A 25,323-nucleotide genomic window follows, 5' to 3' on the forward strand; every position below is an offset into this window, starting at 1 on the left:
TAATGTAGACCACAAAGGTTTTAAATTTCAAAAGAGAATAATAATATGATTGTTTCAACCGTTATTCTGTGACAGTAGTAGCCAGGCAGACGCTTCTTCAATGATTGTTGTTCAAAATGATAGTAATGGTGATAATAGAGGTAAATATAACCATTCATTATCAAAAAAAATAAATAAATGCCCACACTGATAAATATATACATAAATAGAAGGGCAGCACGGTGGTGGAGGGGTTACTGCATGTGCCTCACAATAAGAAAGTCCTGGGTTCAACCCCGGGCTCGGGATCTTTCTGTGTGGAGTTTGCATGTTCTCCCCATGACTGCGTGGTTTCCCTCCGGGTATTCTGGCTTCCTCCCACCTCCAAAAACATGCACTTGGGCATAGGTTGATTGGCGACACTAAATTGGCCCTAGTGTGTAAATGTGAGTGTGAATGTTGTCTGTCCATCTGTGTTGGCCCTGCGATGAGGTGGCGACTTGTCCAGGGTGTACTCCGCCTTCCGCCCGAATGCAGCTGAGATAGGCTCCAGCACCCCCTGCGACCCTGAAAGGCACAAGCGGTAGAAAAATGGATGGATGGATAGTTAAATATATAATCAGTCAATTCCTAGATGATACCTTGAATTTTCTTAAGGCTAGATACATTTGAGACTTGAATAAGCCGCAATTTATTCCACAGATCAGTATATATGTCTCCGATCTTTTCAACACATATGGCTTTAGCTTAAAGGGGATTTGTTTTACTTTTGGGTGAAGAAAACTCATTAAAGTCAGCAAAAGCGTAAAAAATCAAAAAGCATTTCACGCATAACACAACCTGCTCACCAAACTTTATTATAAAAAAACAGCCAACCAATTTACAAAATTACACCCATTTAAATCTATTGCAAGGGATTATGGGAAAATGCCTCACAAAGTTAAACAAGGTAGTAGTTGAACTTTCACATGATTTAAATATTCAATTATAATAATTATTAACTATATATCTATTATATTATTATAATAAGTGCATGTATACATTAATGTATGTATATATATATATATATATATATATATATATATATATATATATATTTATAGCTACTTTGCCGGCCACATTTTTTTAGCCCAATATGGCCCCCCCATTCAAAATATTTGGACACCCCTGATCTAAATTGAGCCAAAACTATAACTCACAGAACCAGTTTGGATTATCTGGCGCTAACATGGTATTAAAATATACTACAACAGAGGAAATGGCATCTATTTAATTAAACATGTTCTTGGGAATTTTTTTCTTCCATACATCCATGTGTTTTTGTGTTCTTCACGGTCCACAGTTAAATCAGAATCAGAAGCATTTTATTAATCCCCTAGGGGAAATTAAGACCCCACATATGGTCTGCGGTTGTGAGGCCGGCTGGATGTACTGCCAGATTCTCTGAAACGCCTTTGGAGATGGCTTATGGTGGAGAAATGAACATTCAATTCACGAGCAACAGCTCTGGTGGATATTCCTGCAGTCAGCATGCCAACTGCGCGCTCCCTAAAACTTGCAACATTTGTGGCTATGTGGTTTGTGTTAAGCACATTTCAATGTGGCCTTTTATTGTGGGAAACCTAACGCACACATGTGCAATTGTAAACAATAGCAATTATTTTCCCAATATTTATTAAAACACCACACTTTTGAGGTGGGATGGATTATTTTGGCAAAGACGTGTCCACTAACAGTGGTTTAGACGGATTTGTGAACAATATTTGAGAGGATTAGGTCTTTTGTGTATATAGTAAACAGTTTAGATCTTTGAGTTTAACTCATGAAAAATGGAAGCAAAAACAAAAGTATTGGATTTGTATTTTTGTTCAGTGTATAATTCACTTCACTTCACTTCACTTCACTTCACTGTATGGACCCTTTTTTTTTCCTTTTGCCCCCGTCGTTGAAATAATCTGTGCATTGCGGTATGGGGCAGATTAAATAACATGGGGGCGGGGGAAATTTTGTAATTTGGTAATGAATCAATGTAAGCCTCTCAAACATCTAAGAGGGGTATTAAGTGCTTGATCAACTTTCATTCTACTTTTCAACAGGACTCATGTCCTTTCACCGGCATTTCAGTCTCGTTTCAGCTTTTGTGGCATTCACACACAATTTCTCTAGAAATTGTCTCATCTGCATTTAGTTTGAGCAATTGATTGGTCCATAATATAAACAAGGCATGCAACATTGGAGGGACTAATACATATCATTTAAATAAGTAAGTACTCTGAAAGTAAAATTGTTGTACATATTACTATAATAATGACATTTATGTGCTTCTATTTGTATCCATTTGTTCACATTTAAATCATTTCATTTAACCAAAACAATACTATCTTTTTCTAACAACCGTACAAAATATTTGTTTAAAAAGGAGTGTGAACACGCAAAATCCCACCCTGATGTGTCATTTGGTTTAGTTATTTAAGTATGATGCTAATATTAGTAATAATGGATGAAATGCTTTCATTTATGTATTGCTCATCAACATTCCTAGTTGTCTTTTTGACTGGTTTCATTTTTCCTTTAGAAGGTAGCAAATGTGAATCATCTGGTTGCTGTCAGAGACGATGAACCACCCAGTGCCTGTCGATAGAATGTGCCACAAGGTTGTGACAACACATTCATCCATGCTGTGTTACACCGAAGGTGCTGGACATCAGTAGTCATATCATTATGTCATGTGACCAAATGAAAAGGTATGTTGATGTTCATTGGTGCAATAACAGAGAATATAAATTGAAGTAGGATTCTCCCAAGACATACATAACCTTCTTTTATGGGTGTTTGTTCTTTTTTGTCATTGTGTATCCTTACTCATTTGCACTTACTCACTGCCTTTTATTCTACTGCCTTTGAGAATATTATCAATGCATTTGTGAAGTATTTTGTTGAAACCTGTATCAAAACACTACGTCAACAACAGTGTCACCTGAAGTGTATCTGATTTAAATTTAAGATATTGAAACCTAGCTAGCTTAGTGTAACTTATGCAGCAGTGATGAGTTTATGATACTGAGCTTGTGCAGGTCAGGTTTTACAAAAAGCAAACATTTGCATTGTTCGTAGATACATTTTCCAGTGAAACGGACTCCTTATGATTTACTATTTTATTATTTATTTTTTAAATCCCTGTCAAACGGATCTCATGCACACTTTTTTATTTATCAAACTAGTACCTGTTTTTTTTCTTTATTAGACAACTATTTGTCATTCGTTGGTGAACTATTATCTAGCAAAACCTTACACACTCACTATTTCCTCAGTAATATCCCCTGTAACAGAAACACAAGCAGTGTGTTTAATAACTTTATAAGTGGTTCATAATTCTTCCATTATAAACAAGAAAATGCCTTTAGAATTAGACGATATATTGTTCACCGCTAAAATGACTTAGAGTATATATTGTGCACCGTGAAAAATAAGCTATACATGTTTTTGATTACATTCAGCTGCCCATGAATTTTTTGTTTTCATATCGATAATCATTTGTATTTTTATGTAAATTATTACTGCAATAACAACATTTAGCACCACAACCAAATATTAATTATATTTGCATTTGGGATTGTATTCCTCGTAAAAGAGAAAAGCATTTGTGATATTTGTCATACAGTTCGGATTGTAAATGTTGGGTCTGTTTCTTGGTTTGTGTCAACTGCAAAAGAAAATCCCTTTAATAATGCTTTTTATGTTTCCCGTCTCAGGTACTTATTCATGATCATTCAAAGAATATCTGTGGATTTTTGAATGTCATTAATAAAGAATTTTCCTACATTATTAACTTTTCAGGATGTGTTTAAAATGTTGCATTCTTGTTTTATATGGTATAGAATTGCCATATTAGAAGGTTGGTGGGTTTTCAAGGTATCTCTGGTTTAATTTTTTACATCGATTGGCTATGAGAACTGCATGAGATTTCCACGAGATCTTTGAAATTTCTCACATCATAACGTTCGGAAGCCTATGGCAACTTGCTGCAACTGGCAACTGCTGCTCCTTTTTCCGTTTACTTTTTTGTAGCCAGAAATGAATCCAATTTATAATTGAATTACTTTGGTGAATGAGTCCAATCATCAGCTTGGGTCAGTGAAGCCTTTTTGATTTTACAAATTCTCTTAAAAGGTACATGACACTCTTAAAGTCACGTCTTTTCAAGTCTGCACTTTATCTTTGTCTTTATTGAGAAATATTGTAAACAATAGCAATTATTTGCCAATATTTATTAAAACACCATTTTCTAGGTATGCTTGTGCTAAAACAGCAAGCAAACATTTGACTCTTCTAATGCAGTTATTTGATGCCATATAGAAGTACAATTCAGATCGCATAACATATTTTGTAGACCGTATTTTTATTCCCACTTTAAAAACCTGATGCATGTACAGTAGGAAAAAATGTGTTGTTTCTAAACATATTCAAATGTCCAATGTATTGTTTACATTACTTCACAGTTTACAGTTGAATATTAAAAGTACATTGTAAAGAACAGTACAACTATTAGGGGAACACTAAAATAAGTCTATATATATCACCCTAGGCGCAGCCTAGGGATAAAATCTGGGACCAAAATTGTTGTTTCTCTAAAGAAATGACATTTGTAATGTTACAAAAATAATTTAAGTTAGTATTATTTGCAGACGTCAAGGCCGTGTTTTTTTTTATAGGAGAGAACACAGAAGCTAATACAAAAATTGAAATTAATAAATTAAAGCGATGTTTTGACAAAAAAAAACAACAGGTTATCTCAAAACTAAAATAATTATTTTCGGTAACAATAGAAGACAAATTCAAATACAAATAGACGGAGTAGACGATGAAAGGGTAAAATAAGTCACATTTCTAGGTGTAATGATAGATGATAAAATTAACTGGAAATCTCACATGAAAAATACACTTGACTGCCATTGCTTCTAACTGTGGGAATCTTTGGGAACCTCACGATTGGATTACGATTCAGGAGCTACAATTCAATTAAAAATCGATTATTGGTGCAGCTTTAATTTATGTATATTGAGGCAGTTTTAAATTTCTTTTAGTTTCACTAAATAAGCCTTCATCACTTGAAGCTTTTAAAAACAGCTTAAAACAGTTCAATTATTTCCCATTACTTTTATTGAATTAATGGAAATGTGTACAAAACTGGAACATAAGTGCCCTAAAATAAGGAGCTGGTCAGATCTCTTGCAGTTAGACAAATATTAGAACCCTTTGTATTACTTTACGCATATACAGGTGCTGTTCATATTATTATAATATCATGAAAAAGTTGATTTATTTCAGTAATTATATTCAAAACGTGAAACTTACATATTATATCAATTCATTACACACATAGTGATATATTTGAAATGTTTATTTCTTTAAATTTTGATGATTAGTACTGACAATCACTGAAAATCCCAAATTCAGTATCTCAGAAAATTAGAATATTAGTTACGACTAGTACCAAAAAATATTTTTTAGAAATGTGGGCAAACTGAAAAGTATGAACATGGAAAGTTTCAGCCTGTACGGCAATCAATACTTAGTTGCAGCTCCTTTTGCCTGAATTGCTTCAGCAATACGGCGTGGCATGGAGTCGACCAGTCTGTTGCACTCCTCAGGTGTTATGAGAGCCCAGGTTGCTTTAATAGTGGCCTTCAGCTCTTCAGCATTGTTGGGTCTGGCATCTCACATCTTCCGCTTCATAATACACCATAGGTTTTCTATGCAGGCCAATCAAGAACAGGGATACCATGGTCCTTAAACAAGGTACTGGTAGATTTGGCACTGTGTGCAGGTGCCAAGTCATGTTGGAAAATGAAATTTTCACCTCCATAAAATTGGTCCGCGGCAGGCAGCATAAAGTGTTCTAAAACTTACTGGTAGACTGCTGCATTGACCCTAGACCTCAGGAAACACAGTGGACCAACACCAGCAGATGACATGGCCACCCAGACCATTACCGATTGTGGAAATTTGACACTGGACTTCAGGCAACGTGGATTCTGTGCCTCTCCTGTCTTCCTCCAGACTCTGGGACCTTGATTTCCAAAGGAGATACAAAATTTACTTTAATCTGAAAACATAACTTTGGACCACTCAGCAGCAGTCCAGTCCTTTTTGTCTTGAGCCCAGGCCAGACGCTTTTGACGTTGTCTCTTATTCAAGAGTGGCTTTACACAAGGAATGCGACAGCTGAAGCCCATATCTTGCATACGTCGGTGCGTGGTGGTTCTTGAAGCACTGATTCCAGCTGCAGTCCACTCTTTGTGGATCTCCCCCACATTTTTAATCGGTTTTGTTTGACAATCCTCTCGAGGGCGCGGTTATCCCTCTTGCTTGTACACTTTTTTCTACCACATCTTTGTCTTCCCTTCGCCTCTCTATTAATGTGCTTGGACACAGAGCTCTGGGAACAGCCAACCTCTTTGGCAATGACCTTTTGTGTCTTGCCCTCCTTCTTTAAAGTATCAATGGTCATCTTTTGTACAGTTGTCAAGTCAGCAGTCTTCCCCATGATTGTGTGTCATACAGAATCAAAACGAGAGACCATTTAAAGGCTTTTTCAGGTGTTTTGAGTTAGTTAGCTAATTAGAGTGTGGCACCAGGTTTCTTCAATATCTCACCTTTTTACCATATTCTAATTTTCTGAAATGTTGAATTTAGGGTTTTCATTGGTTGTCAGGTATAATCATCTCCTTTTTGGCAAAAAACACTTGAAATGTATCAGTCTGTTTGGAATGAATGTATACATTCTACAAGTTTGACTTTCTAAATGGAATTAATGAAATAAATCAACTTTTTCATGATATTCTAATAATATGACCAGCACCTGTACATCCATTCATTCATTTTCTACCACTTGTCCCTTACAGGGTAGCTTGGGGTGCTGGAGCCTATCCCAGCTGCACACGGGCAGCAGGCGTGGTGCACCCTGGACGAAAAAATAATCGATTACTGACGTTTACTAATCGATTTTAAAATCGCCCTTGTTTGAATTGCGATGCATCTAAAAATCGATTTCCCCAAACTCTAGTTGCTGCGCTTCATGAACTGTCCTCCAAGTGATCCAGTAATCCACGGGCCAATATTAATCCACTCAAAAAAGTGAAGAATTGAAGTAATATAATAATTCATAAAGTTGCTCTGAAGCAAGATGGCGTCTCCTGACAGGTCCCTAGTCGCAGTCAGACATCACTCTATTGCAGTGGTTCTCAAATAGGGGTACGCGTACCCTTGGGGGTACTTAAAGGTATGCCAAGGGGTACGCAAGATTTAAAAAAAAATTGTAAAAATAGCAACAATTCAAAAATCCTTTATAAATATATTTATTGAATAGAAAAGAAGATGCAACAATACAATATTCAGTGTTGACAGCTAGATTTTTTGCGGACATGTTCCATAAATATTGATGTTAAAGATTTCTTTTTTTGTGAAGAAATGTTTAGAATTAAGTTCATGAATCCAGATGGATCTCTATTACAATCCCCAAAGAGGGCACTTTAAGTTGATGATTACTTCTATGTGTAGAAATCTTTATTTATAATTGAATCACTTATTTTTCATCATGTTTTTAGTTATTTTTATATCTTTTTTTCCAAATAGTTCAAGAAAGACCACTACAAATTAGCAATATTTTGCACTGTTATACAATTTAATAAATCAGAAACTGATGACATAGTGCTGTATTTTATTTCTTTATCTATTTTTTTTCAACCAAAAATGCTCAGCTGTGATTAGGGGGTACTTGAATTAAAAAGATGTTCAGAGGGGGTACATCACTGGAAAAAGGTTGAGAACCACTGCTCTATTGTGCCGTGTTTCCGTGGCATCAATACACACCTTGCCTAAATGCGCACCAACTTAATATGCTAATACATTTATATTATATATTTTTCATAATATATAATGAAGAAGGGATTTGCTCTGCACTTGAATGCCATACATAAGTATTATTTCCAGCTGAGTGTAATTTTAATTAAAATAAACAAAGTGATGGATCTGTGTGGTCTTTACAAGATACAATGACTGCCTTGAACATTACACTGCACACATACAGTAGTTGACTTGTTTAAGTCCTAAAAAGCAGGTGTTGATATAAGACTTCCCTGCTGATGTTGGTGGTGTTCAACCTCTTGTGTTAATAAAAAAATAGTTTTTTATTTACACCAAATACAGGTTGTTGACATCCGTAAGTCTCGGAAGACAATGGATTGGCGCCCCTTATATATGTTTTAGTTGGTAATGCAGCGTCTGGTGTGGCTGTACAGACCCACACGGGAGTGACAGTCTCTGTTCCACTTGGTGCATTTGTAGGTCAAGTCAGCTACAGGATGTAGTTGCTTGGTCTTTCTCTGAGCTCGCTTCTCATCTGCAAGCTGGCGGAGTTTTGCCTCGCCAGCTTTCAGTCCAGTGTTCACGGTGTGTTTCCAGCTGGATCTGTCCTGAGCAAGCTCTTTCCAAGTGTTCAGGTCCATGTCGAGCACTTTCAGGTCACGTTTGCAGACATCCTTGAAGCGGAGATGTGGCCGTCCCGTTGTCCTCTTGCCAGAGGCAAGCTCTGCGTAGAAGATGTCTTTGGGGATCCGGCCATCGTCCATTCGACGCACATGGCCCAGCCATCTAAGGCGACGCTGACGAAGGAAAGTGACCGGGAAGCTTGGCTTGAATCAGCACCTCGTTGTTTGTCATGATCACTCCATGTAATCCCGAGTATGCGATGGAAGCAGCGCATGTGAAAGGCACTTAGCCTCTTCTCCTGCGAGGAGTACAGAGTCCAGGTTTCGCTGGCGTACAAGAGAGCACTTAGCACGCAGGCACGATACACAGCGATCTTGGTATTTATTGTCAGCATGCTGTTGTTCCAAACTCTATGCGACAACCTGGCCAAGGTTGTGGATGCCTTGGCGATCCTCTTGTTGATCTCTGCTTCCGGTGAAAGGTTGACAGTGATGGTGGAGCCAAGGTATGTGAACTGGCTGACGACCTCTAGTTGATAGTTGTTGATGGTGATACAGGGTGGTTCAGCATCTAAGGCCATTACATTTGTCTTCTTCAGACTGATAGTTACGCTGAACTCGTCGCATGCCTTTGCAAAGCGGTCCATCAGGCTCTGTAGCTCTTCTTCTGGGTGGGTGGCCAGAGCGGCATCATTCACTAACTGTGTATCATATAGAAGGGCAGCACGGTGGGACAGAGGTTAGTACGTGTGCCTCAAAATACGAAGGTCCTTGGTTCGATCCCTGGGCTTCTGTGTGGAGTTTGCATGGGTTCCCTCCATCTACCCTGTCTTCCTCCCACCTCCAAAGACATGCAACTGGGGATAGGTTGATTGGCAACACTAATTCGTCCCTAGTGTGTGAATGTTGTCTATCTGTGTTGGCCCTGTGATGAGGTGGCGATAGGCTGAGACGGACAAGCGATAGAAAATGGATGGGTTATAAAGAACATTCAAATTCAAAATATTGAAATTCAGTGATTTGGTGCAATTGCAAACAACATAAATTGCGCAAAATTAGGCAAATACAACCCTCTACTCAAGACTCTACAACAATTCTTAACAAAAGTGTTGTGCATTTTGCCTGACCAGGTGTCCCTCATTGCTTATAACCTGTCTTATGTACAGTATATTCCCTAGTCCTTCAGTCTCGTTCCAAGTTTGTTGCCATTCAGTCACGTCCTAGCTTTGTCAGAGTTTATATTGTTATTATTATTACTGAACCTTGCCTCACGTCTCTGTTATCTCTGCCATTGTCTGGACTCTCTTCCTGTATATCGACCTTTGCTTGGATTAAACCCACCTGTATCTGCTCTACCAACTCTGCGTTTGAGTCCTCCTTCCATCGCCGAGCCTTGAGAGAACAAACCAGGACCGAGGGGAGTTGACCTCACTTTGTCAAGCGCTCCGTAATCAAGGTCCACGACTGGGGCAGCAAGATGACCAGCTTTCTGCTTTAAGCAGCGGCCTTCAAAGTATGACGGAGCGGCGAAGTTCCACGACAGACAACGTGAGTGTTCAGCTCTGCGACCTTGACAGCGACCTTTCATCCCGCTGGCAACCGCAATGGCCGCCTGTTCACAGCTCCCACGACCAGAGTGGTTCTACTATAAATCTGGTAATGTACAGTCTTTTCTGCCTGAATGAGAGTTGCATTTTGAGCTCCAAGCCACAGCTTTCCCGACTGACTGCACCCGAGTGGCGTCCGTTACCTCGCACCTGACGAGCTGAGCAGGGGCTTGGGCTACCGCTGTGTGGAATCTGCAGTCTTCCACTTGCACCATTTACATGACGTTCGCCAAGGCAAGTGTTTCAGCGTCAACCACCAGGAAGGGGAGGCGGCACGCTCACTTTTGAAAATACATCATGGCCAGTGTCCAGTTTGTGATTAAGCCATTGGCGTCTGAAAGTGACTGGAACGCTCCGGCATTGCTCAACGTGTTCTCTATGGGATTGGCTGACCATATTAAAGAACAAACGATCACACTTTTTTTAACATGCAATATTTAAATTTCTATTTAACATATATTTAGAGGTTTAGAGTCAACATCTAGAGATATACAGTAGATTTAACATTTAACTTCACTGTTTATTTCTACCCTCAAATGTGAAGATAATGAGCTAAAAGTGAGCTAAATATTTTCTAAAAAGGCTTCATAATATCACATGTTCAGCACATGCAATAAGGCAGGGGTCCCATTGGGACTTGGGTGCTGCATTGGGTTAAACATTTTTTATGTGTGTGTATGCATTTATGTATGTGTATATATATATATATATATATATACACACATACATATATACACACATGTATATATGTGTATACAGTATATATAAATATATATATATATATACTGTATACACACACATATATATATATATATACTGTATACACACATATACATGTGAATGCATATATATGTATGTATGTACACATTCCGAGATCGATAATGTCACGTTATCGATGGGAAAATGCATTTTTAGACTATGATTTGCCTGAGCAGTTAGAAGTAACAAGCGGTAGAAAATGGATTACAAAGGACAAAGATTTTAAATAATAATTATTGAAAGAAAAAAGTTTTTTTTTTTGATTGTTACGTGGGAGTTTCTGTGGGCCGGATTTTGGACGCTGGCGTTTCGCAGTTTGGGGACCCCTGCAATAAGTGCAAACCACAAGGAGAAGTACAACGCAACCAGACGTTGGTTATGGCGGGCCAAATCGGCAAAACATTTTACAAATATTTTAATTATTGGTATGTTTCATTAAATAATCTAAATTGTAATTAGACACACATGTGTTTTTAAATGTCATTAATTTTAGTAACTTAATTGATTTAATTATTTCACAATGTAATTCATTATTGATTTGTTTATATTAATTTAATTATTCAATTAATTAATAACATTCAAGTATACAGTTAAATAGTTATTTGTCCCATTTGGCCCTCCATATTTAGCATGTCACCATTTTGATTGGCAAAACTAAAAATTGGCCTTAGTGTGTGAGTGTGAATGTTGTCTAACTGTGTTGGCCCTGTGATGACGTGGCGACATGTCCAAGGTGTACACCGCCTTCCGCCCGAATGCAGCTGAGGTAGGATCCAGCAACCCCCCGCGACCCCAAAAAGGACAAGCGGTAGAAAATTAATGGATGGATGGATATATTATTTTCCTAAAACTATGCAAATGTTGAGATCCTAGTGAGACACTTCGGTGCAGGAGTCACCAATGCAGTGCCCGCGGGCACCAGGTAGCCCGTAAGGACCAGATGAGTAGCCCACTGGCCTGTTCTAAAAATAGCTCAAATAGCAGCACTTACCAGTGAGCTGCCACTATTTTTAAAATTGTATTTATTTACTAGCAAGCTGGTCTCAGTTTGCTCGACATTTTTAATTCTAAGAGAGACAAAACTCAAATAGAATTTGAAAATATTTTAAAGACTTTGTCTTCTCTTGTTTAAATAAATTCATTTATTTTTTTACTTTGCCTCTTATAACTTTCAGAAAGACAATTTTAGAGAAAAAATACAACCTAAAAATTATTTTAGGATTTTTAAACACATATACCTTCTTACCTTTTAAATTCCTTCCTCTTCCTTCCTGACAATTTAAATCAATGTTCAAGTAATTTTTTTTTATTTTTTATAATAAAGAATAATAAATTCATTTTAATTTAATTTTTCATTTCAGCTTCTGTTTTTTCGACGAAAAATATTTGTGAAATATTTCTTCAAACTTATTAAAATTCAAAAACATTATTCTGGCAAATCTCGAAAATCTGTAGAATCAAATTTAAATCTTATTTCAACGTCTTTTGAATTCCTTATATTGTTTTACGAGTCACTCACTCAAAGGAATCGGGCACGCACGTTACTCATTACAAGGCATATGTGCAGAACTCGCGTATTCAGAGCAAGTTTTTGTATACCCTGCCGAGTTTTGGACGACTCGTTCATGACTCGCCCCTCCCAACACCGCCTGTGGACCAGGAAATACACGACTGAAAGCAAGTCTCTCTTCACGCCTTATACACCGTTAGACTGATGAAAGTCATTCGTAGATATGTCCTCAAATTCTTTGAATACTGTCCTGGTGTTCTTGATACTCAGTGGAAACCGAGGTAAATGAGTTGTTTTTGTACTGTAACATATATTTCTTATCAGCCGATGGATCAGAACTCTGTGGTTTCGATTTCACTTGCGCACAAAGGTGGCGAATGTATTAAGATTAGCCAATTTCTACAAAATATTGTAACCGATTGTACATTTATGACGACGTACCCCAGTTTTCAAACCATGCAAAACGTAACACATAAGCTATACATGGAAGTCAGTGGTTCTTAACCTTGTTGGACGTACCAAACCCAATTAGTTTCATATGCGCATTCATCGAACCCTTCTTAGTGGAGAAAAAAAATAAAAAAATCAAGACAAAGTTATGTGTTTTTGGTAACACTTTATTATGGAGAACATATTCTAAGTAACAAAGCCTTAATTTAGAGGTTTTTGGACACTAGGGTAACATATTCTAAGTAACAAAGACATGATTTAGAGTTATTTGGTTAGGGTTAGCGCATGGGTGTCAAACTCTGGCCCGCGGGCAGAATTTGGCCCGCCGTGTAATTTAATTTGGCCCTTGAGGCAATATCAAATTAACATTAGAGCTGGCCCGCCGTTATTACACAGCAGGGGTGCCGCTGTAACACCGCAATTTCTCACACTTGCCAATCCTCCCGAAGTTCAGTGCCCCTCCCGGAAATCTCCCGGGGCAAGCATTCTGCCGATTTCCACCCGGACAATAATATTGAGGGCGTGCCTTAAAGGCACTGCCTTTAGCATTCTCTATAACATGTCGTAACTTCCGCATTTCCTCCATACAAACAGCGCGTAGGCCCACTCACGTAATATATGCAGCTATTAGACACACATAAGTGAATGCAAAGCATACTTGGTCAACAGCCGTACTGGTCACACTGAGGGTGGCCATATAAACAACTTTAACACTGTTACAAATATGCGCCACACTGTGAACTCACACCAAACAAGAATGACAAACACATTTAGGGAGAACATCTGCACTGTAACATAACATAAACATAACAGAACAAATACCCAGAACCCCTTGCAGCACTAACTCTTTCGGGACGCTACAATATATTTTGATATTTACCTCAGAAGGCTGCAAATAGAAAAGAGGCATTAAATTTGTATTAAAATTTTATTTGATATGCCATTGATATTTTTCAATTATTATTATTATTATTTGAAACTCGATTTTGAATGTCACTATAAAGCTATATAAGCCTTGCCTGTTCAATGTTCAATGCAAAACCTGTTTGGGTCCCTATTAAAAGGTTCATTTGTTCAACCTTGGCCCGCGGTTTTGTTCAGTTTTAAATTTTGGCCCACTCTGTATTTGAGTTTGACACTTCTGGGTTAGAGGGTAAGGGTTATAATGAGGCCATGCCGAATAATGCATTAATAAGTACTTAATGGTGACTGGTTAAGGGCCAATATGTTACTAATTTGCATGTTAATAAGCCACTAATTAATGGTGAATATGTTCCCATACTAACGTGTTACCATGTTTTTCTACTGGTGCACAAAATGAACCGTGAATGAACATCACCTTGTTCAAAGAACAAAACCGACACAGTGCATAAACTCACAACCTATTACACACCTGCAGATCAGTGTGACTTCTGCTGTTGCCGTATCCGTAATACCCTAATAGGGAGAAGTTTTTATTGACACGATGAATCGGGTGTGTTTTGACCTCCGCCGAACCCCAAGGGTTCGATCGAACCCAGGTTAAGAACCACTGATGTAAGTGAATACAATGTCTTTAGCATAATGTAATCCTAATATACCTTGTCCAGTGGGTCTGGCGGTGCTCAACGCTCCAAGAAATGTCCGTCTAACTTCCATGAACATGAATTTGGTGCTGAGATGGGATTCACCTGAGAATAATACAAGTGGCATTCTGTACACCACTGAGTACAAGTAAGTCTCTTCTATTTAAGCACACAGCATCACACCATAACAACATTGTAAGACGTGCATTTTATATAGTCTCAGTATGTCAGACTTCAAGGGCAGCACGGTGCGAGAGGGGTTAGTGCATCTGCCTCACAATACGAAGGTTCTGAGTAGTCCTGGGTTCAATCCCAGGCTTGGGATCTTTCTGTGTAGAGTTTGCATGTTCTCCCCGTGACTTCGTGGGTTCCCTCCGAGTACTCCGGCTTCCTCCCACCTCCAAAGACATGCACCTGGGGATAGATTGATTGGCAACACTAAATTGGCCCTAGTGTGTGAATGTTGTAGAAATGATTAGAAACTGAAGACTGCCATGACATTATGTTCTTTACAAGTGTATGTAAACTTTTCACCACGACTTTATATATCTAAATATGTATGTGTTGATATCTGTATATATATACTGTGTTTATATGTGTATACATAGATACATCTATATTTACATGTGTATATATATAATATGTAGATACGTATAAATATGTTAACAAAATACATTTTTGCGCACAACATTGTTAAATTTGTGTGTCAAAAGGGTCAAAAACAAATTAAACAGGACCATGTAGTAAACTTCCTACCAGAACTCTTGAATCAGGAGAGAAAATCCAACTGGTTGGGCTCAAACATTAGTTACTACATGACAATATGACATAAAACTAAACGTAATAGTTTACTTTTATAGTGCTTTTATACACACTCCAAGGACTTAAAGTGTTGATGTTTTCCCCACAGGACCTCTGTCGCAATGTACCATGTGGGTTGTGTCAACATTTCAACCCTTGAATGTGACTTCAGCAGCCTTAACACCCCCCTCAGTTTGTATGGAAGGTATACAGGCAGAGTGTGCGCACGGCGAGGGATGGAAGTCTCTCCTTGGGTGGAAAGTAACAATATTACCATGGACAATGATTGTAAGTCAATTTTATTATTGTGTCTTTAGTTCAAAGTTAAACATATCCAATTAAAAAATGCTCTACGTAATCTTTAAAATGAGACAGTGCCTTAAAAACAAATGTTTTACTCTTACACTAGTTTCCTCTCGTCTAAATGTTATGTTTCAGATGATTTAGACAAATAGAAAGGACGCAATCATAAACAATGCAAATAATTTGTAAATCTTATACTGTATATTAGTGTTATACATTTTAATAACCAAAGTTTATTGAGTCTTTAAGGAGTTACTTTACCTCTCTCCCTTAAACCAAATGGCTGCCTTTGCAAATCTTGTTGATACAAAATAATGACGGTAAAATAATGGCCATAACCCATATTATTCTTCATCATCCATACATCCAGCTAGTTGTCAATAATGTCTCCACCCCTTGTGTTTTGCTTTATATGTGTAACGTATTGTAAAAAATGTTTTGGATTGTAACATTTACCAATGAGAAAAAATAAATACCATACTTTTTTGGGCTATAGAGCGTATTTAAGCCGCGCCTACCAAATTTTAGAAGAAATAAATATTTTTACATATATTAGTCGCAGATACTGTATATACCGGTATGAAATATTTTACAAAAGTTTATTTGCATACCTTAATTGTTTCCAAAAGGGGCCTGTCTCACGCTAGTATAATGGGAAGTCATCATCATTGGCCCATGAGATGCGGACGTCAGCCCTGCAATCACCTAAACACTCTCAATAACTCCACGGTGACGTTTTGGTGAATTGAAGAAACTGAATCAATACAAAAATAGATTTATTGTAAGTTAATAATACCGAGACAGACACTTGTAAACGTGTTAGATCATGGCCCGCCGTGTACTTTCATTTGACCCTAGAGGCAATATCAAATTAACATTAGAGCTGGCCCGCCTGTATTATACAGTGGCGGTGCCGCTGTAACACTGCATTCACCGCTAATACTCATAATTGCCAACCCTCCTGATTTTCCCGGGAGACTCCTGAAGTTCATAGCCCCTCCCGAAGATCTCCCGGGGCAACCATTCTCCCGGATTTATCCTCTGACAACAATATTGGGGGAGTGTTTTAAAGGCACTGCCTTTAGCATCCTGTACAACCTGTCCTCCATACAGACAGCGTGCCGGCACAGTGTCATAATATATGCGGTTTCAAAACACACACACAAGTGAATGCAAGCCTTACTTGATCAACAGCCATACAGGTCATACTGAGGGTGGCCGTATTAACAACTTTAACACTGTTATAAATATGCGCCACATTGTGAATCCACACCAAACAAAAATGACAAACACATTTCGGAAGAACATCCGCACCGTAATACAACATAAACACAACAGAACAAATAGCCAGAACCCTTTGCAGCACTAACTCTTCTGGGACGCTAAAAACACCACCAACTCCATTGTGAAATTTGCTGACGACACAGCTGTGGTGGGCCTGATCTCCAGAAACGATGAGACGGCCTACCTGAGTGAAGTGAAGAACCTGGCACGATGGTGTCAAGGAGAACCACCTCGCCCTGAACGTCAGCAAGACCAAGGAGATCATAGTGGATTTTAGGAGACGGGAGGCAAGGAACTACAGTCCCCTTAGCATAGAAGGGATGCCGGTCGAGAGAGTGACCATCTTCAAATACCTTGGAGTGACAATAACAGAAGACCTGTCCTGGACCGCACACACAGACAAAGTGGTGAAAAAGGCACGACAGCGTCTGCACTTCCTCAGGAGACTGAGGAAGTTTAAGCTAAACCACAAGATCCTCAGAAACTTCTACTCATGCACAACAGGGAGTGTTATGACTGGAAACATCACCTCCTGGTATGGAAATAGCACCGCACACGACCACAACAGAATGCAGAGTGACCAGATCAGCCGAGCGCACCATCGGAGGTGTACTCCCAACCATCTGCAACATCTACACCAGGCGGTGTAGATCCAAGGCCAAGAGGATTGTGAGGGACTCTAGCCACCGAAGCAACTGCCTCTTCTCACTGCTGCAGTCAGGCAAGCGCTACCAGAGTTTCAAGGCCAACACGGAGAGACTCAGGAGGAACTTTTATCCCCAAGCCATCAGACTGCTCAACTGCACCGCTGATTAACACTCATTACAATTGCACAAAACCGCACGCACAAGCAACGTTCCCTCTAAGGTGCGCGCCTGCGCAATTGCGCACTGCTCACGCGTCCTCTGCGCACAGCAAATTAATGCCGCGCAGAAAATAAAAAAATCCCATCTGAACTTTAAACAAAATAAACACATTACAATTTATTCTGTATGATTTTGCAATGCAACTCTATGATTGACAAGTGACAACAAGAGTGGCCCAATAAATAAAACAATCTTTGTCAACACAGTTCAATTATCATCTTACGGACAGGAATACCATCAATCACTTTATTGAGCAAAACTGTTTGTAACCACACCAAAAACATGAGTAAAAAAAAATGTATTTATAAAAACTGGTTATTTTCTGCCATACAAACCAGGCTTAAACCAACTTTGTCATCCGTCGTTTCAACAGAAGCCGCTCGCTCTCTCACCTGCACCAACATAAGCACTCATGGCACTTAGCCAGCGTTGAGTTTATGGCCACACAAAAAGTCGGACAACCCCAACGCCACACAATGTGTAAATGCCAGGTTGTAACACTCAGACTCCTCAATCAAATGTGTGCTTATTTTACTGCCATTTATTAAGAATGTTAATCTAAGGATATTATTCATGAAATATTGTCACTACATTTCATAAATGCTAATAAAAATATGTATTTTACGGACAGAAAGTTACAGGAACTAAATGTAATCTCTGGAAGGGGTAACATTTCTTTTAAACGCAGGACCCGCAGCCAGACATACAATACTAGCACATAGTTCATGAAAAACATGTTTTTTTGTTATTGTCATTGTAAGAGGGCAAAATCACTACCGTATATCAGAAAATGATTTTAATAAAAAGCAACAGCGCCCCCTCTTGTAAAAACAAGAGTATAAAGAAGTCATACTGTTCCATTACCTTTGTTCATACTACTGTCACTACTCAACTGCCAAATAACTGTCGACACCTTCATATTTGTTCCTTCCTATACTGTATATACTGTTACACTATTTGATCTTGCACTGGTACTGTATTTGACTACTGTTCTTCTACTTGTACTGATACTTCTACCATAACGTCTGTGACTTATTGTGCAACTTAACTGTCTTGTAATTAATGTACATCAGAGCTATTCAATTGTTGTATTTTTTTGTATTTAGTGTATTAGATTCTGCAACTAGTGTTTCGAACCCACTGTATGCAATATCTGAAGAGCATGGAAAAAAGCATTTCACTGCGGCATAGCTCGGTTGGTAGAGTGACCGTGCCAGCAACTCGAGGGTTGCAGGTTCGATTCCCGCTTACACCATCCTAGTCACTGCCGTTGTGTCCTTGGGCAAGACACTTTACCCACCTGCTCCCAGTGCCACCCACACTGGTTTAAATGTAACTTAGATATTTGGTTTCACTATGTAAAGCGCTTTGAGTCACTCGAGAAAAGCGCTATATAAATTTAATTCACTTCACTTCACTGTGGTGTAGTCTGCATGTGACAAATAAAACTTGAACCTTGAACCTACAATATAAACCACCCCTGCCCCCCCATCCCCGCTCACCTCATTATTTGATTTTCAAATTTATTAGTCTGTGGAAAAAATGTAATGTTGCTATTTACCTCAGAAGGCTGCAAATAGAAAAGAGGCATTCAATTTTTTTTTTATTAATAATTAATTTTATTATTAATTTAATTTAATTTACCATTGGTGTTTTTTCGTTTATTTTTTGAAAGGAGATTTTGCACTATTAAGTTATATAAGCGTTGCTTGTTCCATTTTCAGTGTTAAAGAAAATCAGCACGATTATTAACATTTTATTCATGTAGTTTCTCTTGCTACTTCAAGGCTTCAATGTTTGATTCATTCATTATTGTTATTTTATTTTTGAATGTATTATTAGCCTGTTGATATTTACCTCAGAAGGCTGCAAATAGAAAAGAGGCATTCCATTTTTATTAAAATGTTATTTGATATGCCATTGATATTTTTTATTATTGTTTTTATTATTATTTGAAACTAAATTTTGCATGTCACTATAAAGTTATATAAGCCTTGCTTGTTCAATATTCAACGCAAAACTCTTTTGGGTCCCTATTAAAAGGTTAATTTGTTCAACCTTGGCCCGCGGCTTTGTTCAGTTTTAAATTTTGGCCCACTCTTTATTTGAGTTTGACACCCTGTGTTAGATAATGCTAACAACGTTAGCTTGATTACATTACAATAGCATGTACAAATATGCATGAAAGCACTCCTGCAGAAATCACACATGGGACGGTCAAGTACATTTTTTATTATACTGTAAAAATGACAGACGTTGCTTAGAGTGATGAATGAAGAATCCTTTAGCGCAGAAACACTATAGGCGAATAGTGAACAAAAATGGGATAAACTTCCAGTTCAAGGCATGAAACAGGAAGTACATGTTCAACCCGCAGCACCTGCAGTGAGGAATCTTGTCCAAAAGATGGAGCCGTAGCACAAACAATAACACACCTTTTAGGTGTCTGTCTGTGTTCTATTAAAACTATTTGTTGAATAAAAAACTTTATGGCCGTTAGCAAAGAAAAATCAATGAATTAGCCGCACCGTTTTGTAAGCCGCAAGGTTCAAATCGTAGGAAAAAAGTAGCGGTTTATAGTCTGGAATATATGTTATAAGTGAAAAAGTGCTTAAAAGAGTAGCTTCCCCCACTAGGCTACGTTCACGGTGTATGGTGGGATTTCCAAATAAAATTTTTTGTTGTGAAATCCCATCTTTTTATGTATTTGTTTACATTACAAAAAAATGTGATGTCTAATGTGGATGCAATCTGCCCCGCATGCAACCACAACGTTGCACACGCTACAGTGTTTACAAAAGTAAACATGGCTCCAATTCAAGTAGGTCTCAGTTCTGGCGCATTTGTGGAAAATGCAAGGATTTTACGCACTCAAAAGTCAACATTTTCTGAACAAAATTAATTTGTGTGGAAGATTAGGAAGGAAGAGGGAAGCATTTTGCCTCTTGCAGTTTGTTGAACGTGGGCAAGCAAATGGTGGAACATTGACATGCGTTCCTAAAACATATTATTTTTGCCTGTTTTTGTGCTTATTTGGCAAGTAATTATTTAGCAAAAGTCTATTTTGGCAAAGGATAATGACAGATTACTTTTTGATGACATATTGGTCGGATGAACGTGACAGAGGCTTTCAGGATGAGTCGCATTTGCTAATTATCTAATTTATCTCCACATAGGAAAGAGACCTGGGTTGGATTTGAAAAAAATGGAATTGCACTGTACACTGACCTGCAGTGTGAATGTAACCTAAGTAGGTGGTATTTGCAAAGAAGTCAATCAGGTCTACACTATTTGAGACACCTTATCATTGTCATTTTCATTTGTGTCGTATGACAATAAAGTTCCTTGAATTCTTGAAAATCCTAATTACATATTTTATTTTTTTCTTCAGCCATAATTGGGTCACCCAATGTCCTGCTCTTTTCCAATGGGGCTACAATTGAAATTGCCATTAAAGATCCAGCGTTTGCAGTCTCAGAACTCAGGGACGTCTACAGCAGTGCTACTTACAACATCACTTACTGGAAAGATGGCCAGAACGAAAAGGTGAGGTAATTCTGCTTAGAATTGTGACTCATTGATGAAGTGTGTTTTATAGACAAAAACACACTTCATTTTAATTCCAGTAATGCTGAAAATATATAAGTATCAGCTTTAATAATACATGGCTTTTTTTAAAGGATAAATACAAATAGTTGCTTGCAAAAGACACTGACCAGAGCCGTGCTAAATGCTAACTGTGCTGTAAAATATTTGACTTTTTAAAAATGGAGAAACGGTGCTGGTGAAACTGTTGCCACAGTTGCTCGCGGCGCAATACTTTTAGGTGAGTTTATAAACGCTGATGCCAGCAACCCTACTATAGTTTCTACAACAACAAAGCAGACAACTTTGGACGTTTCTGCATGAAGTCTTTAGAGCTGAGATACTGTGAGCACTAAAATTCAAGAGGAACAAGCCGTCTTTTCGCCACCATGTTACTTATCAGTTAAATTGCAGAGAAATGTAAATGTGAAAATTGTAATATCATGCAAAAGTTCATCCATGTCAGCAATTTAACTACACACAACTTATCGTGATATAAATGAATTACAAGCGAAGTGAAGTATGTATTTCTTACAATTTTGACATCAATGGAAGAACCCAAAATTTCCGGAAATTTTTTTCTGGAGGTTTTTTATAAACTGTGAGCCATAACCATCTAAAATAAGGCTGGAAATATATTGAGTTGAATGTTATGAGCCTATGTCAGAGATATTCAACTAAATTGTTTTGGGGACTGCCTTTGCAAAACTCCTTTTACTGTTAGTCTTATATTCCGGAGAACCTCTACAGTAGACAATTGATTTTGTTTTTCTTTACTTTGTCGGATTTTCAGGAGTGCTCTGCTGTTTTTAAGCGAGTCAAATATCGTCTCTGTGAGTTAGTATCTCTATGAGATAATATATCTACTGACTGCAACTTGGATTAACAAGCTACATCAACAACTTGGTTACATTAATCCTATTAATATAAAAAAAGTGTAACTGCCAACAAGGAAAATAATTAAAGGGGTGCCTGCAGAGTGGAAAGACGAGTTGCCTGTATATTGAAGCTGTTATCACATATATCTGATTTATGACACCGAAAGACTTACAAAATTTGCGAGTAAATGGATATGATCAAAATACTATCAATCTCATGGAAATTCCTGAGCCATTTTGAGTGATAACGAGGAAGCCACTCACGTGATCGCATGACAGAGAGGTAGGAACCGCAGATCCCTTTCCCACCAACCACAATGCAAATCATGCAGTGTTGTGAGAGCCAACAAGGATTATCTTGGGAAACATTATGATCTAGAACCTAATATTTTTAATCTTAATTGATGACGACTAATAGGATGTTCATATCTTCCCATTGAGATTAATGATTAATCTTGACCCACACGAAGGGTTAACAAGGAAAAGTCTCCCTGCAGACACAGTCTTCGATTGTGTGTGTATGAATTGAATATCACAGATGAAAACATTCCTAGATTTATGGCTGAATTCTCCTATTATCCAGATGAAAGGCACAATTTATAATCTAGATTAACATTAACGAGTCGAGACGCGATAATGCGGGAGCAGCAGGACATCGCTGCCTGCTCACAGTAACAGCAGCAGAGAGCTAATAAGCTGTCCGTACTGTATCATTAAAAATGTAAAATAATTTGTCTGCTTTATTGCTCGTAATAACAACATCTTTATTATTTGGTTAATATTGGTCACGTTATGAATAAAGAGTATAGTTGGTGGGTTTTGGATTAATTATTTAGAGGGTTTTGTAAGTGAAATAGAGAGCCCCCATTGATTACATTGTTAACAGACTTTTTGTGTATTTATTTATGTGGAACTAAGAAAGCATACAAAATAAAAACTTATGTGTTCATGTCTTACATAAGGATTGTGAATGTTGACTAATGTTGGTGTTTTGACTGATAGAAGCATTTCTCCTATGACGTCAATCTCCGAAAAATAGCTCAAGCTAGTTGTAGCGGAGAATTAAAAATAGTGGACTGAATTTGTGGCATTTTGTGATGTTTAAACGCTGTTTTTACATACAGTACTTTTGCGGATTGTAAATACGATTGGATATGGGTTAATGGATACAATGATACAAAATTCAATATATCAAGTCAACTTGTTTTCCACTCGAGTGGTACTTTTAGAAATGTCTCAGTGATGTATGTCACATATTTGGACCCCAGTTTTTATGCTAGTGTTTTTAAGAATTTGTTGCAAAAATGTTTGTCCCTCAAATTTTGAAAATAATTCAGGGGGCTGGTATTGTGTCACTCCGGGCCGCCAATTGATTAGCCTTGGCCTATGTCATATATTAGTTTCACCTTGTAATTGTTATTGCTGAAATAAACAAACATTTGCACGATTTAAAATTTTTTTTTAGTTTTACCTGTTTCTGTGGTGAGAAAAAGTGTGCCTATGTCTGTGCTTTTGGACTTGTTCTGCACTTTTAAAAATAATCTTTCTGTCATTGGTGTCCCAACAATTTGTCTAGCAAATGATTTACAGTATACGTGAGTTTGGACTAAATATATTGGAACCGAAATATGAAAATATGTATCTAGGTGTGCCTGTATGGGGTTTTCTTTTGTTTTAGAAAGGCACTATCTATTTGACATGTGATCCTAATTCTACATACGATTCAAGGAACTTTTCTGTCATACCAGCACACAAGAGATGGCACGAAATTTTGTAACCAAGATCCCAGATTTAGCACAGTGAATACAACAAGAACAATAGTATGTATTTAATAATGTAGTATTAGTAAATATGGCTCGATCAGGGATTCATGCTGTTTATTCCAATGCCGATACCAATCACATGTATTAATTGTTCTATTTATTTTTTGTGAGTACTATTGACAATTTACAAATATTAACACAACATTTAAACCAGTTCCTTATTCGGTTGTATTACATACAAAAAAGTCCTTAGCACACAATAAAATGAAAGTAAAAACTACAAACCTACTGCTTATTTAAAGTACCAGTAGACTGGAAAAACAACTTGACTTTATATGCTCAATTGTGTGTCATTGTATCCATTAAAACCATTTCGAATCATATTTCAAATCAGCAAAGTATGTGAAAAAAACGTCTAAAGACGGCCATTTTAAATATTACGCTACGAATGTCTTTGGCAATTTCCATAGATTCGAGGTGGATGACATCACAATGGGAACGCTTCTGCATGCTGACAATGACAGCAGATCAGTCATACTGGAAATAAAATTAGACAGAGAAGTGCTCTCCATCATTCACAACCTCTATTAAAGACAGGAACATATTTGTTTTTCTTTTTTTATGAATTCTAGTCGTAAATAAATAACAAGTCTATTTAGCACACAACTTTTATAATGTGTAGCTCATCATCCTTATTTTCAGGCTAAACAATATAAGGTTCTGGATCATCATTTTTCCCCCCAAAAATGTTATTGGCTCTCACAAAATGATTAGTATTGTTGTTGGTGGGAAAAGAATCTTTGGTTCCAACCTCTATGACATGGATAACATCTATTTAGTCGCAAACTTTGTCTTTTGTTGGTATAGATCAGGTATACTGTATATAATAATAGCTTCAATATAGAGGCAATTTGTTTTTCGATTCTATCCATCCATCCATCCATTTTCTATCGCTTATTCTCCTTTGGGGTCGCGGGGGGCGCTGGTGCCTATCTCAGCTACAATCGGGCGGAAAGGCGGCGTACACCCTGGACAAGTCGCCACCTACTGGTACTTTAAATCAGTGGTCACAGACACGTGGCCCGCGGGCCAATTGCGGCCCACAAGACGTTATTTTGCGGCCCCTACCTTAATATGAAAGTTCAATTTTAGTGCGACCCGCAAGTTTTATATGAATGCCGTTTGATAGCGTTGTGTGCGGAGCAGAAGGAATCTACCAATCACGGTGTGGTATGTGGCACTCGGGGGCCGAACATTGACGTGACTTGCGTGATGTAAGCAGAGAAACGTTTTGCCGCTTATCCACTAGACCTGCACGCGCCCTTCCTCCCTTCCTCCCTCCCTCGCTTGCCTGCCTGCTCGCTCTCTCTCTCTATGTCACTGTGTGTGTGTCTCTCTCACTCCCTCCCCCGGCACCGCTGTAAGCAGTCCGGACCGGGGAGACGAGCGGTCCGATAGCTTCCGAAGCACTCCGCTGAAGGACT

The 25,323-nt window shown here is 38.1% G+C and overlaps 2 protein-coding genes and 1 long non-coding RNA gene across 15 annotated transcripts in view; 2 read left to right on the forward strand and 1 right to left on the reverse strand.

The window, feature by feature from the left end:
• Positions 1-3,804, forward strand: part of LOC133564300 (solute carrier family 35 member F5-like) — a 40,959-nt gene extending 37,155 nt beyond the window's left edge. For 6 of the 8 annotated variants that reach the window (XM_061918506.1, XM_061918508.1, XM_061918509.1 and 3 more), the window contains one exon: positions 2,555-3,804. The gene's annotated coding sequence lies outside the window, so the exon portion shown is untranslated. The remainder of the gene's footprint in view (positions 1-2,554) is intronic. The other 2 variants (XR_009809267.1, XM_061918507.1) reach the window with 2 other exon arrangements.
• LOC133564306 (uncharacterized) lies at positions 1-17,188 on the reverse strand. 3 transcript variants are annotated; one of them, XR_009809269.1, is made up of 3 exons: positions 16,932-17,188; positions 16,075-16,217; positions 14,549-14,773 (listed from the first exon to the last, which is right to left on the reverse strand). It is a non-coding gene; the product is annotated as an uncharacterized LOC133564306 (long non-coding RNA). The 3 variants fall into 3 exon arrangements; XR_009809268.1 differs by lacking the exons at positions 14,549-14,773; positions 16,075-16,217 and adding an exon at positions 1-546; XR_009809270.1 differs by lacking the exon at positions 16,075-16,217.
• LOC133564302 (interleukin-10 receptor subunit beta-like) overlaps positions 12,450-25,323 on the forward strand; it is a 21,876-nt gene continuing 9,002 nt past the window's right edge. For 2 of the 4 annotated variants that reach the window (XM_061918513.1, XM_061918515.1), the window contains exons 1-4: positions 12,451-12,625; positions 14,384-14,507; positions 15,270-15,448; positions 21,005-21,159. In XM_061918513.1, coding sequence (XP_061774497.1) covers positions 12,568-12,625; positions 14,384-14,507; positions 15,270-15,448; positions 21,005-21,159 — 516 coding nt within the window. In that variant the 5' untranslated portion in view covers positions 12,451-12,567. Of the gene's footprint in view, positions 12,626-14,383; positions 14,508-15,269; positions 15,449-21,004; positions 21,160-25,323 lie in introns of all 4 variants that reach the window. The other 2 variants (XM_061918516.1, XM_061918514.1) reach the window with 2 other exon arrangements.

This window comes from Nerophis ophidion, linkage group LG13 (genome assembly GCF_033978795.1).
Source record: "Nerophis ophidion isolate RoL-2023_Sa linkage group LG13, RoL_Noph_v1.0, whole genome shotgun sequence".
NCBI classification, from domain to species: Eukaryota; Metazoa; Chordata; class Actinopteri; order Syngnathiformes; family Syngnathidae; genus Nerophis; species Nerophis ophidion.